Raw genomic sequence first — 18246 nt, forward strand, 5'->3', positions numbered from 1 at the left:
GAAATATATTTTATGATGAGGTCCTTTTGTTTCCCCTTCAGAAAAGTATCATCATAACATGCAACATGTTTTTTTCTGTAAAGATGACCACAAATAAGATTATGATATAGGTACTGTAGAAACAAAGGTTCAGTGATTTCTGAAAGTGATCAATTGAACTCACCTGGACAAGGATTAGTTTGCTCTTGGCAGAGCTGTGGTCATGAAGGTCCTCTCCAAAACACAGGGTCACCGTGGGGTCAGGGGCAGGGAACTGACCCTCCTGGTACAGCTGGAGAGCTGGGACAAACACAGTGGATAAACAAGTGCTTATTATACAGGACCCAAAATCAGCAGGATTATGACGTTTATATGTAATAAATAATATGTGCCTGCACTATGTATCTCATCCTCAGAGCAAAATATCTATCTCAAAGGCTACATACAGGTGGTTTCAACTTGACCACAATAACAAACTGTATGTGAGCCGACTATAGATAATTTCCTGCCAGGTAAAAGGTTCACAACAGTTCATCATGTTTCAATATCGGGCAAAACACAGCAACAACCTCGACAGGAAAGACAACTATAGTCCTGGCTGTTGCCTAGAGCAGTGGTTCCCAAAGTCGGGGTCGCGACCCAAAGGTGGGCAGCGAGCAGCCACGGGAGGGCCGCGAGATGATTTAAAAAAATAATTTTTTTTTTTTTTTTTTTTTTTCAGGCCACTGAACTTAGAAGCAGGCCAGGACAGTGTTTCTAGTTGTATTCTAAAATTCTATTCTATTGTATTCTAAAATGTGACTATATGGTTTTATATTAACTTAATAAATAAACAAAAACTAAAAATCTACTTATTTCAACGAACATTTCAAACTAAATAACAGATTATGCACATAAAACGCTGAAAACAACCGAAGCAACAATAGTATTTTAATGAGGCTATTATTATTATCATTATTATTTTGCAACAAGTTAGCCCTCTCATAAATAGCACATATAAATGAATAACTAACTTGAACTAACTTAATAGGATTGAAGTGATATTTGGCTTAAAAAATCGGTCGCCTGGCAAAAAAATTTATAAAAAAAAGCCTGACGATGTGCATTGGGCCGCGGCTCTCTGACGCCTTATTTTCTGGGTCCCGGCCTGAAAAGTTTGGGAACCCCTGGCCTAGAGCCACGCACCAACCATTCCCCTTGAACCGTCTCCATGCGAAGTGAGGGAAGGTCTCTACGCTTACCGTGAAGGAAGCGGCTCGTGTCGAAGATCTTGACCACAGCATCTCTCTCCAGTTTACAAGGCGTGGCGCTGTAGTGGGGCCCCAGCTCTCCCAGCCCGCTCCAGAACACGCGGCTCTGGCACAGCCTCTTGATAAAGACGCCCTCCCGGTTGGCGCGGACCAGCACGCCTCGCTCCAGGTGTCCCAGGAGCTTGCGTGTGACGTGGCGCTGGCGCTCGTACTCGATGAGCTCGGCGGGCGGGAAGTGCACCATCGGCATGGCCTCCGGACTGTAGAGGGGCGGCTGGGCCGGGCTGATCCGACAGCCCTCGGGGTGAGAGGTCACCGCGGTGTGCATCAGCTTCCCGCTGTAGTAGAAACTGATCATCATCTGGGAGAACGCTAAGAGAGAAAAAACCAACAAAATAATTTAGGAAGCTTCTCAGATAATACGACGAGTAAATGTATATATACAATGTATGTATATATGTATGTATGTATATATATATATATATATATAAAAAAAGGCAATTTTATCATATTCAACTATGTTTCATACAATATAGTATCATATCATCGAGCTGCCATTGTGAATACCTGAAGAGAAAGAGCCCCCTAGCGAAGGGTCTTGGTGCACTGGGAAGGCTGTGGATTACAGAGAAAAGAGAGAAACACATGACTCATTAACACACCGTGAGGATTCTGGATTGATCAGGAGAACCTCTGACACGCACAGTAGTATTCCTGTTCTGCTAGAATCATCAGAAATACAGCTTTTCTGGCATGCTCTCTGACTAAGAAACAACCACCTTAGTCAGCAAAGTGCTACAGGATATTAGGCAATTCTTCCATTGCTGAATTCAACAGTCAAGTAAACAACCTGTATTTAGAACTCGCAACCAACTGCAGGGTCACGTCAGTGAGATTTGCTCTGCGGTTACTTTAGCGGCATTGTAGACTGGCTGGCGCCTATACAGAAGGAACTGAAGAGAGTCTTATTTGAGGACAGAACATGACAAATAAATGGCCAGACAGATAGAGGTAAAACAGCACACAAAGTGAACTGTAAACACGCGTATAGCGGCCCTCTATACACAGCGGGTAAGACTGCCTGCCTGGGTCAGGCTTTCCATTTCTACAGGGGCCACCCAGGCGAAAGGTTTATGCACAGCCCACGCCATCATGTATTTTGGATAAAGGTGTCCACCACTGAGTGACATGTGTAATGAATGACTGTATTCCATTAGAGAAGCGCGAGTGTCTTACCATTGACAGTGCCCTGGGGCCAGTACTCTGGACTAGGCTGCATGCTACAGCCTTCCTCCTGGGGAGAGTGGCTCCTCTTTATGATGGGTAGGTAGTCGTCACCGGGGCCCTGGAGGGCAGCGATCATAACCCAAGTGTTAGACAAATAGCTGTGGTGGTAGATGACCTGTGCGTGTGTGTGTGTGTGTGTGTGTGTGTGTGTGTGTGTGTGTGTGTGTGTGTGTGTGTGTGTGTGTGTGTGTGTGTGTGTGTGTGTGTCTGTGTGTCTGTGTGTGTGTGTGTGTGTGTGTGTGTGTCTGTGTAGAGGTGTGCATGGCGACAGGTTTGGAGGATTGATTGAAAACTTTATTTAACAGATTGCAGAATGGGTTTGATTGATTGATTGAAAAGTTTATTAACAGATTGCAGAATGGGTACAGTACAGTACAGCTCAATACAATGGGTACAATACAGTACGGCTCAATACACACAATTGTTAAAGGGATGCAGACCAGAGAAAGACTTTCGTCTTGTTTACATCAGGGTCCCCCATTTTCAATTCATCATAGACACATCAGGAGACACTGCTGTTTGGTGGGGAGGATTTTAAACCAGACAGTGAGGCACATGAAGAAGGAAGAGAAGTGGAGGAGAGGAGGGGAATAGCTAGAGATCAGAGAGGAGGGGAATAGCTAGAGATCAGAGAGGAGGTAAAAGAAGGACCGGATCCAACAGCGGTCTCACCTCCTTGATGAGCTCCTCCAGGTCTGCAGAGCTACAGTCCATGTCCGTGATGTCGGCCATCGCTTCTTTACCCACTACAGACAAGACAACAGCTCTTTACTAGTCTGTGTAGAGATCACAACAGCTCTTTACTACAAGACAAGACAAGACAAGATACAAGATTCCTTTATTGCCACACAACCAGGTTGGTGGTATTCGTGATCGGTACAGACTAGAGTGTATTGAAGCTCTACAATACATAAAACTGGAACATAAGATACATTTACCCCCCCCCCCCCCCCCCCCCCCCCCCTTCCCAGCAGTGGATACATAATACAGCACAACATGACACAATAAACACATAAATACATAGTCCATGCAGAGCTCACAACAGCTCTTTATTCGTCCATGCAGAGCTCACAACAGCTCTTTATTAGTCCATGCAGAGCTCACAACAGCTCTTTATTAGTCCATGTAGAGCTCACAACAGCTCTTTATTAGTCCATGCAGAGCTCACAACAGCTCTTTATTAGTCCATGCAGAGCTCACAACAACTCTTTATTAGTCCATGTAGAGCTCACAACAGCTCTTTATTAGTCCATGTAGAGCTCACAACAACTCTATTAGTCCATAGAGCTCACAACAACTCTATTAGTCCATAGAGCTCACAACAGCTCTTTATTAGTCCATGCAGAGCTCACAACAACTCTTTATTAGTCCATGCAGAGCTCACAACAACTCTTTATTAGTCCATGCAGAGCTCACAACAGGAAGTGCTCTTCTCCTCATCTCACTTTTAACGTTTCCAAGTGGAAGTATTTCTGGAATGTTCTCTCAGAATTCTATACTGGATAAGTGAACTAGAATGTTCAGTTCTCTAAATCCTATCTCAAATGTGATATTGTAAGACAGGGTTGATATTAATTCATTCATGCACAATGTTTAAGTATCATATCAAACATAGATGTTGTAGACATGATGATTAAAACAACAACAACAACAACAACAACAACAACAACGCTTTCAATACTATGGTCCTGTGTGTAGCTCCATGAGTAGAATGTGGCACTTAACGTTCCCGCTGGGGGCGGTGCGATCTGAAGGTGTAAGCACTAAGCAGCCACGGTACCGTAAGGTGTCTAAAAGACGACGTGACGTTAACATTAAAACAGCACCATAGACTCACCCTTTTGTTCCTCCTCTGGGACGATACGATAGACCTTGTAGGGTTCCGAGATATCCAGCTGGGAGCGCTCAGTCACCTCCTCGAAGTCGGGGCTTTTATTGAGCGCACAGCGCAGTCTGGTCTTCCAAGTGGCAGGTTCAGCTTTGTCTCCCTCTTTGAACTTGCCCTTAAACACGGCCCAGGCCTGCAGACACACGCGTGTTTAGATTAGGTTTACTTAAAACATGTAGGGCATCATTGCCTCAGTGTTTCTCTGATCTGGTGGTCTTTAGAAAGACATGAAACTTTTTTTTTTTTTTTACTGACAACATTTCCCTTGTACTTCAGAAAGTTAATTGGAACAGGTGAATGTGTTTGGCATCTTTCATCTGGTAGACCTACTGCACCTGTGGTAGCCTATTGCAGGTTTTTATTGTATTTTATTTGAGGTCCTACTCAAATCAAATCAAAATCTTTGCACAAAACTGCAAGCAAGGGTTATATGGTTATGCTATTAATATATATATATCGTCAAATCCCTTTCCTCAAGTGCAACTGGTTTATTGATAAAAGCAAAAACAAAAAACATTAAAAATAAACAGTAGTCATAGTGTCTTGTCTTTATTGGGGATAGACTTTAGAGAAAAAATACTTAACCAGACTATTATAATTCACACTACATTATTTAGTGCCATTTCTAGCTGTGCTTTTGAGCACCTGGAGCTTAAAACATGCAGGTCCCCTTGAGCAATCCATGTTTAAGTTTTCATCATACCTTGAAAATGGACGCGTCAACCTCCTGATTATAATCCTGCTTCCCCGCGTGTTTCCAAGGGATACGGAACATGGAGTGGCTGTCATTCTCCCACAGGAGTCCAGAGTACTGACCGCTGTGGATCTGCTCAACCAGCCACTGTTTCAGTCTGCGACCTCCAGGATTCGACATCTTGCGGGGGAAATAGTTTATTTTATTTCATCATTATTATTTGTTTTAACGTTTTTATTATTATTATTATTATTATTATTATTATTATTATTATTATTATTATTATTATTATTATTATTATTATTATTATTATTATTATTATAAACTAAGATAAGATCATACTATTATGTCCGTGGCGTATTAAGTTATGATTGTCTACCTATTGTTACAAATTTACAATAAATAGTAGTACTGTAAGTCAGTACACAAAATACATCGTACCTCGCGCACCATACAACAAAAGGTGTAGCTTGAGAATTTATTAAAAAGAACACTAAAAAAGTTAAATAAACACTTAAGACACAAATAATAAATATAATACCATTTTAAATATCTTACCCTTTGTTGTGAAGTTCTTGTCTTGACTCTGTAAACAAAATCCTGAAGGGTAAGTAAACGTGAGACGCCGAGTTGAGGAGTTGATTTAAGTCGTCTGTCACTAGCTGTCTGATCATCCATCATCTCCAATCTAATGAATGAATCGCGGCTGGAAGATTATTGGACGAGGGTTCTGACCAATGAGCTTTCTTACATGTTGACTAGACCCGCCCACCCGGAAGTCTGGTTGCATTTACAAGAAACCGGCTGCCCACGCACAACGATGCACTATAGAAGTATACGGTCGGACACCACACAGTACGTAGTAATAGTGAGGGGGGGTTCTCAAATCGTCACGAAATAAGGGTTGCTCCTTACCAGTCCACTAAAACACCCGCCTGTATAGAAATATAGCATTTTCCTGATTCCACCTCATCAATTGCTATTTACTGTCTATCCCCTCCTTAAAAGTTAAAACACATACTAGGGTTTGATTGATTGATTGATTGAAAATTGTATTAACAGATTGCAGAATGGGTACCACACAATTGTTAAGGGGATGCAGACCAGAGAAAGACTTTCGTCTTGTTTACATCAGGGTCCCCCATTTTCAATTCATCGTAACATTTATGACATATATGACATACAGATAGACAGTACTGCTATATCTATACATTTATGACATACCAGATTTGCAAATACAGTACTGTTTGTGATACGAAAAGAGTCCAGAAAAAAAGTATATACATTTGATGTAGAAACTGTACATTGGAGGAGGTTGGGTATAGGTGGGGGGGGGTACTGTACATTGGAGGTGGTTGGGTAGGAGTGTGTGGGGGGGGGGGGGGGGGGGTTGGGTAGGAGGGGTGGGTGGGGGACACTCTACAACTGTACAAGCAAAACTGTACATTGGAATATTGACAAGACCATACTTGGTAATTTTTACTGTACATTGGAGGGGGTTGGGTTAGGACATTTACAGGGGCCAGTTTCGAATTGCAGTCTCACGTAGGTGTTTTTTTAGAGTGTTTTTGAAAGTGGGTAGCGATTCACATTCCTTTACAGCTTTGGGTAGGGCGTTCCACATTGATGTGGCATAATTGCGAAACGTGTTTAGTCCCTTGTTTGAGCCGAATCAGGGTTTAACATGATTTGTGGAGCTCCCTCTGGTGTTGTGATCGTGGTATTCACTGACTTTTGGGAAGTATTTTGACATGTACAAGATAGGGCTCCCTCTGGTGTTGTGATCGTGGTATTCACTGACCTTTGGGAAGTATTTTGACATGTACAAGATAGGGCTCCCTAAGTGAGGACTACAAGCCTAGTAGCTAATCAAACAACACTTTACTCTGTTTCAGTTCAGTTGTACCTCCATGTAACAAATATGAGATTCCAGGCTCCAATTGTGATCATTTTCTACCTTACAGTTTTAAAGTAGGTTCCCCCACACACACACACACGCACACGCACGTGCACGCACACGCACACACACACACACACACACCCACACACACACACACGTATGCCCCATCAAGCCTTCTACCACTTCTACCAAAGGATTTAGGTTCAAGTTGTAGAAATACCATGGAATTAGAATCATGAATCATCTACTCTTATCTTAGACAATTTGATTTGTTTTGTTATTCTTATTTGTGACCTGTTCTGTCTAAATGTTTAATGTTGAGCGATTTGCAGTGTCAAATTTCCCTCGGGATAATAAAAGTATTTCTATTCTATTCTATTCTATTCTATTCTATTCTATTCTATTCTATATTAATAACTAAAAGGAAATATCAAGGAAACTATAAAAGAAGGAAGGGTCATCATGTCAGAATATATATATATAAAAAATATACCAGCCATCTGGGGAAATATTATACATCAACCGATATATCACACGTTAGCTAGTTAACAATGCAACACATTGCAGATGATTCTGACATCCGAGGTAATACTTAACTTGTTTATATGACAGCTCATTAACAAGGAGATGACTGATCCCATTCAACTCAATGTCAACCGAACTGAAAGTTTCCACACTTGGCACCAATCTGCGTTCATGCGCAATGGCCCTTCCTTCTTTTATAGTTTCCTTGGGAAATAATGAGATAATGTATTTAAGTCATTTTATTGCATTTGGTGTAGAAATTAAGTTATGTAATGAATATTATATGGGTATATATGTTAAATATCACTCATCTTAATATAACATTTCTTTCTCATACATCAATCACAAACTCATTCTTTAACAAATCCTTAACTCAAGATACAAGACATTAAAAACGATTTAAAGCCTAACCCTGATCTCTGAAAAGTCCAAATAAAGTATGATATATCTTTACTTAGTATTGAATACATAAAGTGTTACAAGATAAAAACTGTTCAATAAGGTTGACGATTGACGAACATATCACTGTAAACCCCACATCTAGTGGCAGTTTGGGCTTTGTGGTGAAATCAGTGTGGTCAATTAAAAGTCCCATGATTGTGGGCATAACGTTAGTGTTTACTTGGCTCCATTATCATGTCAGAAGATGCAACAATATTATCAGTGTGCTGCACATGGCGTTTGTTTTGGAAGCAAGAGTGTCTGTGTGCTAATCACTAAACACTGGCTAGTTATGAAGGGGTGAGGCTAATCATCACTAAACACTACCAGCAGGGGTGTAAAAAGTACCCAGAAATTATACTTAAGTGAAAGTGTACTTAAGTACTAAAAAATGAAGAAAAATGGTTTATTCCGGGGCAATGAAATGTTCTGTTTCATCCTCTTCATCACTCGTACTATCGTTTGTGGCCATCTTCTGACTTCACAATTATGCCACATCAATGTGGAACGCCCTACCCACAGCTGTAAAGGAATGTGAATCACTACCCACTTTCAAAACCACTCTCAAAGAGCACCTATACGGGAGACTGCAATTCGAAACTGGCCCCAGTAAATGTCCTAACCCAATAATATACGAGACCCTCTTCTTGGGACCAAGTAAGGCTTCATCGATAATCCAATGTACAGTCCCCCCCCCCCACCCCACCCACCCAACCACCTCCAATGTACAGTTTCCCCCCCCCCCCCCCCCCCACCTATACCCAACCACCCCCCCCCCCATAGCAAATAAGCTAATTTCCCAAAAAGTTGGCATGTTCCTTTAAGTAAAAGTAGAAATTCCCAGATAAATTAGTACTCTGGTAAAAGTCATCCTTTCAAATTCTACTTAAGTAAAAGTAGAGTAGTATTTGCTATTGAATGTACTTAAGTATCTAAAGTAAAAGTATGCATTCTACATGATGTTTGTCTATCCCAGTCCTTGGGAGCTTTCAATCCTCGATCCATTGACCTCTAAAGGTTATGTTAAAGTGGTATGTGGTCCAGTTATGCTCCTCTGATTAAAGGTTATGTTAAAGTGGTATGTGTTACAGTTATGCTGCTCTGATTAAAGGTTATGTTAGAGTGGTATGTGACGCAGTTAGCGAGTATCACTTCCGCAACGGATTTGATTTCCGGGGTTGGCCTGATTGGCCGCGACGGCCACGTGACACGCCGTGGCATGCCCCCGCCGCTGTTTAATAATATTGTCGCGTTGGTGAAAGCAGGATGAGAGAGCGTAGATTTCAGTGTGTATCATTTAATCATTTATCATTTAACATTTGAAAGGCATACATTGTTGTCATACAGAAGTACAGAATACTTTTATCCAAAATGCTTCTTACTGTTACTGTTAGAGACTGTGCTAGACAAGATGAGGTACAATTTACAGTAAGGTGTACGAGTTGCAGTGCAAATGCTTCTTACTGTTGCGCTCCAGAGACTGTTACTGTACCATACAATATACAATATACTATGCAATGTACTAATATACAATACGCTATCAGTAACAGTCTCTGGAGCGCAACAGTAAGAAGCATTTGCACTGCAACTCGTACACCTTACTGTAAATTGTACCTCATCTTGTCTAGCACAGTCTCTAACAGTAACAGTAAGAAGCATTTTGGATAAAAGTATTCTGTACTTCTGTATGACAACAATGTATGCCTTTCAAATGTTAAATGATAAATGATTAAATGATACACACTGAAATCTACGCTCTCTCATCCTGCTTTCGCCAACGCGACAATATTATTAAACAGCGGCGATGTGAAAGGCGAAATGAACTCCAGCAGCAGCGCGCTTGCCGCTGCGGCTGCCGCGGGGGCGTGCCACGGCGTGTCACGTGGCCGTCGCGGCCAATCAAATCCGTTGCGGAAGTGATACACGCGTCCAGCTATGCTGCTCTGATTACGTCCTCTTGAAGTTGACAGGCTTCAAATGTGAAAGTACATACATTTTTGCCATGTTTTAATGCAAAATCTTTCTTAAAAGTAACTAATAACTGATGGGTTCAGATAAATGTAGTGGAGTAAAAAGTACTATATTTCCTTTGAAATGTAGTGGAATAATACTAGTTATACTAGTAATAATAGTCCCCCTATTCCAACACCAGGTCCCTCAGGTCAGCCGATCAGAGGCTCCCGACAGTCCGGAGGTCTAACTTTAAGCTCAGGGGGGGGCCGTGCCTTTGCTGTTGCAGCCCCTGAACTGTGGAACAGCATCCCTACCTCCATTAGGCTTGCCCCCTCGACAGATGCCTTCAAGTCTAGACTAAAAACCCACTTCTACTTATTAGCTTTTCCCGATGTTCACTGACTTATGCCCTGTTTTCCTGTGTGTTTGCTTGTGTGTCCTACCTTAAAACTGAGATGTGATTGTTGTCTAGATGTATCTGTGTATCTACCCTCTGTACAGCACTTTTGTTGACATGTCATGTTTAACTCATTCAACGCCAGTCACGAGTATAGTCTGGTTAACTAGCCAACCGTTCAGCGCCAATCACGAGTATAGTCGGGTTTTAATCGTTATTTCTTTTATTAGCTATATCCATAAATTTTCATCCATCCAGCCTGATGTTATCATTGGGAATGGGTCTGAGCTCGCAAAAGGGCAAATACCGCCGCCTACGCCTTCCAGCTGGTATTGCACTCCATTAGAAATGGTGTAGTTTCTTTTCTGGGACGATCCGAGCCGTGCATGCGGGGTTTAAATACTCAGACGAGGCAGGCCTTTACAACGATGGCATGGTACACTAATCCCGCCCCCCCGTTCATGTGTAACGCTCGGTAATGTGGGACGGACCTCCACGAGCAGTATTTGGAATGGCGATCAGATAATTGGATTATTTCTTTTGCATTACATCAGATACCAGGTAAGGATATAATATATAAAATATTGCGTTGATCTGATATTTCTTTCTACCCCGATCGAAGCTGTCTCTGTGTGTGTGTGTGTGTGGCTGTGTGCCATTGAGTGGGAGGAGGTGGCGGGGGAGCCCTCGCACTACGAGGGCCATTTCATTCTTGCATGAGGAAGAATAATAATGATAATCTAGCGTTGATTTCAGGAAGATTCGATTATCAGGCGAAGAATGACAACGTGTTTTAGTGTATTCCACTAAAGGGCTATTATCGCGTCTTTTCCTGGGATTACTAAGAATCACCAAAACTATATTCATATTCAAAATGGTATAAAACGGAAATGTACAGATGAAAAAACTATCCGTTTTGTACATGTTGACTGGAAGCAACTCACTGACAATCGACGGGTGTATTAGACCCATAGCTATAATATAAGATATATTTTAAGCACTCGCAAATCTTGCATCGATTGCTTGCTAGTATGCCATTGATTAAAGCAGTGGCATACTAGCGCCCTCTGGCGCATTAAGCGATGGCGCAGAATGAGTTAAATGTGCTCTATAAATACATTTGATTGAGTAAAAGTATAAAGTTCCCTAAAATGAATATACTCACGTAAAGTAGGGCTGGGCGATATATCAAGTATACTCGATGTATCGCGGCTTGTTCTATGTCAGATGTAGTAAATTACTATATCGTGAACATCGAGTATATGTTGTCACGTCGCGGCTGATATGAGACTTGCTTTAGTGCAGAGCGTTCCTCTCATTTCATTATGACCAGCGCGGACCTTAAATGACATGCAATTGTAATTTCATTACACAGACCAGCGCGGACCTTCAATGACATGCAATGGGCTAACGTTAGCTGCTAAGTTAAACCATAATAGGCTAAGCTAACTAGCGTTAGCTCTTAGCTGCTAGCTCTTAGCTGCTAGCGTTAGCTCAAAGCGGACTCCACGACACTAGTTCCATTAGTGAGAAAAGGGGGTGGGTTATATTGACGACGCTTGACAACAGAGGTTTAAAGATAACTTCATATTTATTGGTTATTCGTTTCTTGCATCCAGTTTCAATCTCCGTGTGTTCAACCTCCTCCTGTGTTTACATTCAAGTGTGACATCATCGCCTACGGCAGCTTATACGCTCAAAACGCAAACACGTTTTTTCTCTCTCTCTCTCTCTCTCTCTCTCTCTCTCTATTCAATGATTTAAAGTGGGATAGTTGATGATATAAACATTTCATTTCATTATCTGAAATATTCTAAAATCATTAAGTCTGCTCTAAGCCATTATCCCTTTGTAAGGCTTTGTGTGATTATTATTTTCTCACAGTAGTGTATATATATATACATATTTTGCAGGGACTTATTATAATCATCATATTGGCGTGACTGTATGCATCAAAGGGTTAAATCAAGCATTTTTAAGTGCTTTGGAAGAAATGTCAAAATATCGCGATATATATCGTGTATCGTGATATGGCCAAAAAATATCGCGATATCATTTAGAGGCCATATCGCCCAGCCCTAACGTAAAGTACCAGTAGCTTGAAATTGTACTTAAGTACAATACTAGTCCGTCTCTTCAGTTTGTAGTAATTTATTTTCTAAATGGTTAAATGGACTGCTATATGTAAGGCCAGATAATTAGGATAAGGATACAGAATCATAACGAGAAGAGCACTTGGAACAATATTTCACTAAAATAAATGTTCTCATGATCAGTATATATATATATATATATATATATATATATATATTATATTTCATATTAACCTTTGAAAGACAACTGAACTGAACAATCAACTGAACCTTTTTGGAGGGTTTTGCGGCCCCTCTGGTATCTTCAGGTTACCCAGTTTGGTCCTCTGTGTAAAAAGTTTTGACAACCCTGAGCAAGAGTGATTGAGGTTTATGGCAGCAGATACAATAGATATTTTTTATATTTGGGAGCTTACATAATATGAAATACTAATAATATATGAAACAGTATATATTATGAAAAATAAGATATAAAAAAATAACCCTTGTTTTATTTGAAAAAAGAAACGGTCTGTAGCCCAGTTCTATTATGAGTAGAAAGAAATGGAATTCAAATATCTATATTTGAACAAAGCTATTTAACCTCAAACAAATAAGATGACTCGTCCCATACCAATAGCCTAATGCTAAGGACCCCATCAGACAATCAGCACGTCTTTCAAACAAAGGTAGAAAATAGGCACTTTCTATTGAACTAAAACATGAAACACTGTTTAAATGCATCACAGGATTGTGTATTTATCTGCTATTGTTGCGAGTGCTTTATATCTGTAGAAAAGCTAATATCTGATCATATTATCTGACCAATATATCCGTCTATAGTAGAGGTTTCCAGGTTTGAGCCAGATCGGTGGTCTGGGTTCCCCTGGAGGAGACGTGCAAGACACTTGCAGGGACAGAGGGTCAGAACATACACACTCACAAGGAATGAGCTACAATAACACAATGCAGCTTATGAATAGTATTTATTAGCATTTACATATTTTGACAAAAGTGATTTTTATAAAAATAAACAAAACAATTACAACTTAACTGTACCGCTGCATTTTAAACGTGTTGCTTCCCTCAGTAAAGAGGGAAGGTACATTCTCTCGTGTACAGATGAGGAAAAGGAGTGTTTCAGGTAACACAGGAAGACACTCAACTTTGGATTGAAGAGATCCTTCACTTGTAGCGAGACCACTGTCGACAGCTGTTTTGACAAAGCAGCTTATTTAACCCAATTGTTTTGTCTACCCCCTCCCAATGTTGCCTGCTATCCGTTTCTCAAGGCAACTCTTGTCACCCTTTTCATGAATTAATTCAAACCTTTATACTCGAACAATCAATTGAGGTTGCCTGCTCATTTACGATTATATTAGGACAAAACACAGGTGAAGATAAAGAAAAGTCAGTTACACAGTTACAGGTTGAAGCAGGGAGGGACTTTCCAAATTCAGAAGCCAGTCATTTGAGCGACTTCGGTCCAAAGTTCCAATCTAGCATCATTGTGGTGTAAGATGAGATAAAACTCACATCTCATAAAACCCTGCAACCAAGTCGTTTTGTTTAGTTTGTTGTTTTTATTTTTCTAAATCTTGTAGTTACTTGCAAAGAGACGATGAGCAAAGTCTCAACAGGCTCCATTTTACTTTCAAACCAAATGCAGGACAACATGCCGATTTTGCGGGACAGTAAAGTGCTACCGAATACAATATTGTAAGATTAAGGTTTACATGATGTATAAATCATTTGATCTAAATAGAAGCATTTAGATTAATTAACTAATTAAAGCACAGTACACCAAGACCAACTAGGCCAAACGACTAAGCAGCAGAAACAGAACATAGAAATTATCTTCATAGTCGTTACTGGACACTTTACCTCTCTCAAAACATACATTTGGTAAAGCGGAGACACAATTTTCAGCACCATGGGGAGTGTGGTGCACCATATAGACCTTTTGAGGAACTGTATGTCTTGCTGGACTGCGCTGTGAAGGGAATGTTTATAAAAACTATTGGCATGTCAAGAGAGTAAATCGTTTTTCACAAGATCGTCTGTTCACACACGACCCGTCACAATGGAGAGCAGCCTCTCCAGCTGTAGTGCAGCAGGGGCCAGTGAGACAAACTGCTCACAACAACCCAGCTCGCAGTAGCCAGCAGTTGAGACACTGGCAAGCAGGGAGACGCTGGTGTAATAGGCTACCGACGATTTAGAAAAATCCATGTATTTAATTCAATGCAAGTAATGAACAAGAGTCTATTATAAACTACCGGAAGAAGGGGGTGATAAAGATGAATGACCAGACATAGGGACATGAAAAACAGAGGTATGGACTTTTCTTTATGGCTATCAAGTTAAACACGCATAAAAGGTTGAGATGGGAGGAAAGACCTAGTCATTGTGACTGAGGTTCTGATGCGTTCAGAGTGAGGCTTCGGTGGACCAGTGCTGCTGTTGTGGCTGCTCTCGCACCCGTTAAGAGGATATGGGGTGGTACTGGGAAAACAGTGACAGTCTGTAGCCCAGTTCTATATCCGTAGAAAGAAATCCCTCTCTGCTTAAAGATTCAGTACACTGAAAATCGTGTTTTTCCAATCTTGTTTTAAGGTATGTTGACATGAAATGACCCAAAATGTTAGAACTACCGTTTTTGTGAAAATGATGACTAAAGAAGCCCTTTGATCTCCCCCTAAATATCAACAAAATCAAGCCATTTCAGATATCCAATCTGCTTCCTTTGAAATATTACACAATATACACAGATTACTCTGATCAGTCACATCTAGTGTCTAGTCTAGTGAACAGAGGGCCACACGCCCTCAACATATTGAGAGTTGGCTGTGCTCAGAGAGGGTGCACTAAAACACAAATTACTCCTGACATTTATGACAATTAAAACATTGTACTGGATCTTTAATGGAGGGTTTTCAATAACTCCCCATCATTTCAGATTTCATAATAGCACTGGAGAGTAAATTCTACGGTGGGAGATGCGTACACAGAATAACTGCTACCGCTTCCCCCAGATGGGGTTGGGCTGGACTGGGGGGTTCCATGGGTCAGCTTTTGCCCTCGGGGTCATCAGGGTTGCAGGGCAGGTCGCAGACGCTTACAGCCCGGTTGGTCCAGTTGGGCTGCCTCTCCTGCTGCTCTGTGTACTGACTCAGCAGGGCTCCCACCTGCTCTTGGTCCTGGAACGGACTGGGACGGAAACTGTCCTGTAGCCATGCTCTGTACTGGAGAGACGAGAAGTCACACACACAATCCAACCCGTTAACTTTAATTGTGTTCAGTTCAACTCGGTACAATGCTTTAATGGTTGCTGCAGGGAGGAAAGTGGAACAATTGTCAGTGTTACGTTCAGAAGAATAATGTAAGGTGTATTTTATATAGCAGCTTTTATCCAAAGCGCTTTACAATTTTGTTCCCCTCATTCACACACATTCACACACCGACGGCGGAGGCGACCATGCAAGGTGCCAACCTGCTCATCGGGAGCAGTTGGGTTAAGTTTCTTGTGGGAATAGAACCAGGCAATACAAAACAGTGCTGCTTTTTGCGCTATTTAAGCAACAAAAGGAATCATCTAAAATGTACTAGCAAGCAATATGCCACATAACTGGGCTTTCTTACATCTACTTCTAGGTGCACTTAAGGTGCATTTCCATTGATTCCAGCCAGGACTAGCAGTTGTGGTTGCATTCAATACATTTTCAGTGTACAGTGTTAGAGGAGTGTATGCAGCCACGAGGTGCACAAGGGGAAGGGGCGCTGCGAATTGGAAGGTGTTGGCGGGACGTGCGCTGTACCGAATTAGCATGAAGTTAACTTGTTTGCAACTTAATTAATCCGTCCAAAGCAGCGCATGTGCCTTATGCAATTCTGATCAAACTGCCAACCTAGGAGTTGCAGATCAAATATGAATTAAGATCCAGCAACTGCATGGCTAATTTATTGCCTAAAATGTTGTCAGATACATATTTGAGTGGACCGTTGAGGTGGACAGAGAGAAGGTTTATGACCAAACCCCATGATTGAAAGCTGCGAGCTGAAACCGAGGACCAGTGCTACTGTACTACTGCCCCACACCTGTGCATGGACTGTAACTACTGCCCCCCACACCTGTGCATGGACTAACTACTGCCCCACACCTGTGCATGGACTAACTACTGCCCCACACCTGTGCATGGACTGTAACTACTGCCCCACACCTGTGCATGGACTAACTACTGCCCCACACCTGTGCATGGACTGTAACTACTGCCCCACACCTGTGCATGGACTGTAACTACTGCCCCACACCTGTGCATGGACTGTAACTACTGCCCCACACCTGTGCATGGACTAACTACTGCCCCACACATGTGCATGGACTAACTACTGCCCCACACCTGTGCATGGACTAACTACTGCCCCACACCTGTGCATGGACTAACTACTGCCCCACACATGTGCATGGACTGTAACTCTGACATTTGCCCATACCCTTTTATTAACTGTACATTCTCATTGCTCAAGGAACCTCTATATTCTGTCACAAACTTTGAATTGCACATACTGTACATATATATTTATTCTATACTGACACTGGCATGTTATGTTATGTTTTATTAAGATCCCCATTAGCTGTCAAATTAATGACCGCTTCTTTGGGTCCTCACAAGAAAATAATACAACAGACTACAAATATAGAATGTAATTGGCAATAAAATTACAATTTATACACTATGATTGCATCTGTTACATAGTGCAGATACTATTATTACCATTGTGTGTAGTCTATAATGTTAATTAATTTCACATATCATGTACATAATCAGCCCCTTTGCACTGTTCACACCAGAAGACATCGCTGCTCGTCATGTTTATATCTGCATATACTTCCCCTTTAGCTACATTCCCCTTGTTCCCATGGTGTGCAGGGCCAGGGGGGGGCTCAGTGTTCTGGGTCTCTTGTCCCTACAGTGTCCTTGTGTCACTTAAAACCTTTGCATGGGAGTCCCATGGGATCAAGGGTTTCTGTTTGTTGCATATTGTAGGAGCCAATTTAGGAATTGGTTCATTCATATTTCCTATATTTATGTTTTTCATAATTTGATATTTAGGTAAAAAATATTTGTCATGATAATTTCATAATTACATTACATAAGATAGTTTGTTTAAAAATACAATGAGACAATGTGTGATAAAACCATTTCTTAATTTTTTATTTATAGCAGTAGAAGAAGTATCGACTTGACGTTTCATTAAATTGTAAACTATACGTTTTATCCTGTCGTTCGCATTCAAGACTTGGCTTCAAGGGTGTTTTAGAAGACGTTTAGAGAATACACCTACACATATGCTATATCAGGGGTTCTCAAACTTTTTTATACCACAACCATTTTATTTAGGATATTTTTTTGGCGACCCCACACTTAACACTTTGATCGAACATGCAGATTGAGTTGTTTTGCTTTTTGTTATTGTTTGTTGTATTCATTGCATGTTCAAAATAAAGACTTCAAATCAAAAATCAAATCGCCATGGTTAAATTCATAATTTACCATCCCTTGCCAGCTCTATTTGTCTATGGAGAAGTTCCCCTTCTTTGCAGGGCTATAACTTTTTAAATTCTATTGCTAAATTGACATTATTATGGCCCATTCAATGTCCTATATCCATTGTTCAGGGTGTAGCAACGTTATACTTTTTCATTCACATATTCATACTAAAATATGGTCTAAAGTATAAGTATGTTTTTATCGTTTTCTGCAGCTTTCTCCAGAACTTGATTTATAGCTCCAAATGCATTATATTGATGATCAAATACAGTTTGGTAGCGATCGGTGCCAGATAAAAAATTTCAACT

The 18246-nt window shown here is 41.0% G+C and overlaps 2 protein-coding genes across 2 annotated transcripts in view; both read right to left on the reverse strand.

The window, feature by feature from the left end:
* irf8 (interferon regulatory factor 8) overlaps positions 1–5746 on the reverse strand; it is a 6874-nt gene extending 1128 nt beyond the window's left edge. Inside the window, exons 1-8 of the mRNA XM_084337428.1 lie at positions 5657–5746; positions 5108–5278; positions 4354–4537; positions 3189–3262; positions 2466–2574; positions 1797–1844; positions 1221–1601; positions 164–279 (exon numbers count right to left, since the gene is read on the reverse strand). Coding sequence (XP_084193554.1) covers positions 164–279; positions 1221–1601; positions 1797–1844; positions 2466–2574; positions 3189–3262; positions 4354–4537; positions 5108–5278 — 1083 coding nt within the window. The 5' untranslated portion in view covers positions 5657–5746. The remainder of the gene's footprint in view (positions 1–163; positions 280–1220; positions 1602–1796; positions 1845–2465; positions 2575–3188; positions 3263–4353; positions 4538–5107; positions 5279–5656) is intronic.
* A 7618-nt stretch (positions 5747–13364) lies between these two features.
* Positions 13365–18246, reverse strand: part of dusp22a (dual specificity phosphatase 22a) — a 91337-nt gene continuing 86455 nt past the window's right edge. Inside the window, exon 7 of the mRNA XM_084337458.1 lies at positions 13365–15631. Coding sequence (XP_084193584.1) covers positions 15455–15631 — 177 coding nt within the window. The 3' untranslated portion in view covers positions 13365–15454. The remainder of the gene's footprint in view (positions 15632–18246) is intronic.

The sequence above is a fragment of the Notolepis coatsorum genome, assembly GCF_963971535.1.
Source record: "Notolepis coatsorum genome assembly, chromosome: 20".
Taxonomy (NCBI): domain Eukaryota; kingdom Metazoa; phylum Chordata; class Actinopteri; order Aulopiformes; family Paralepididae; genus Notolepis; species Notolepis coatsorum.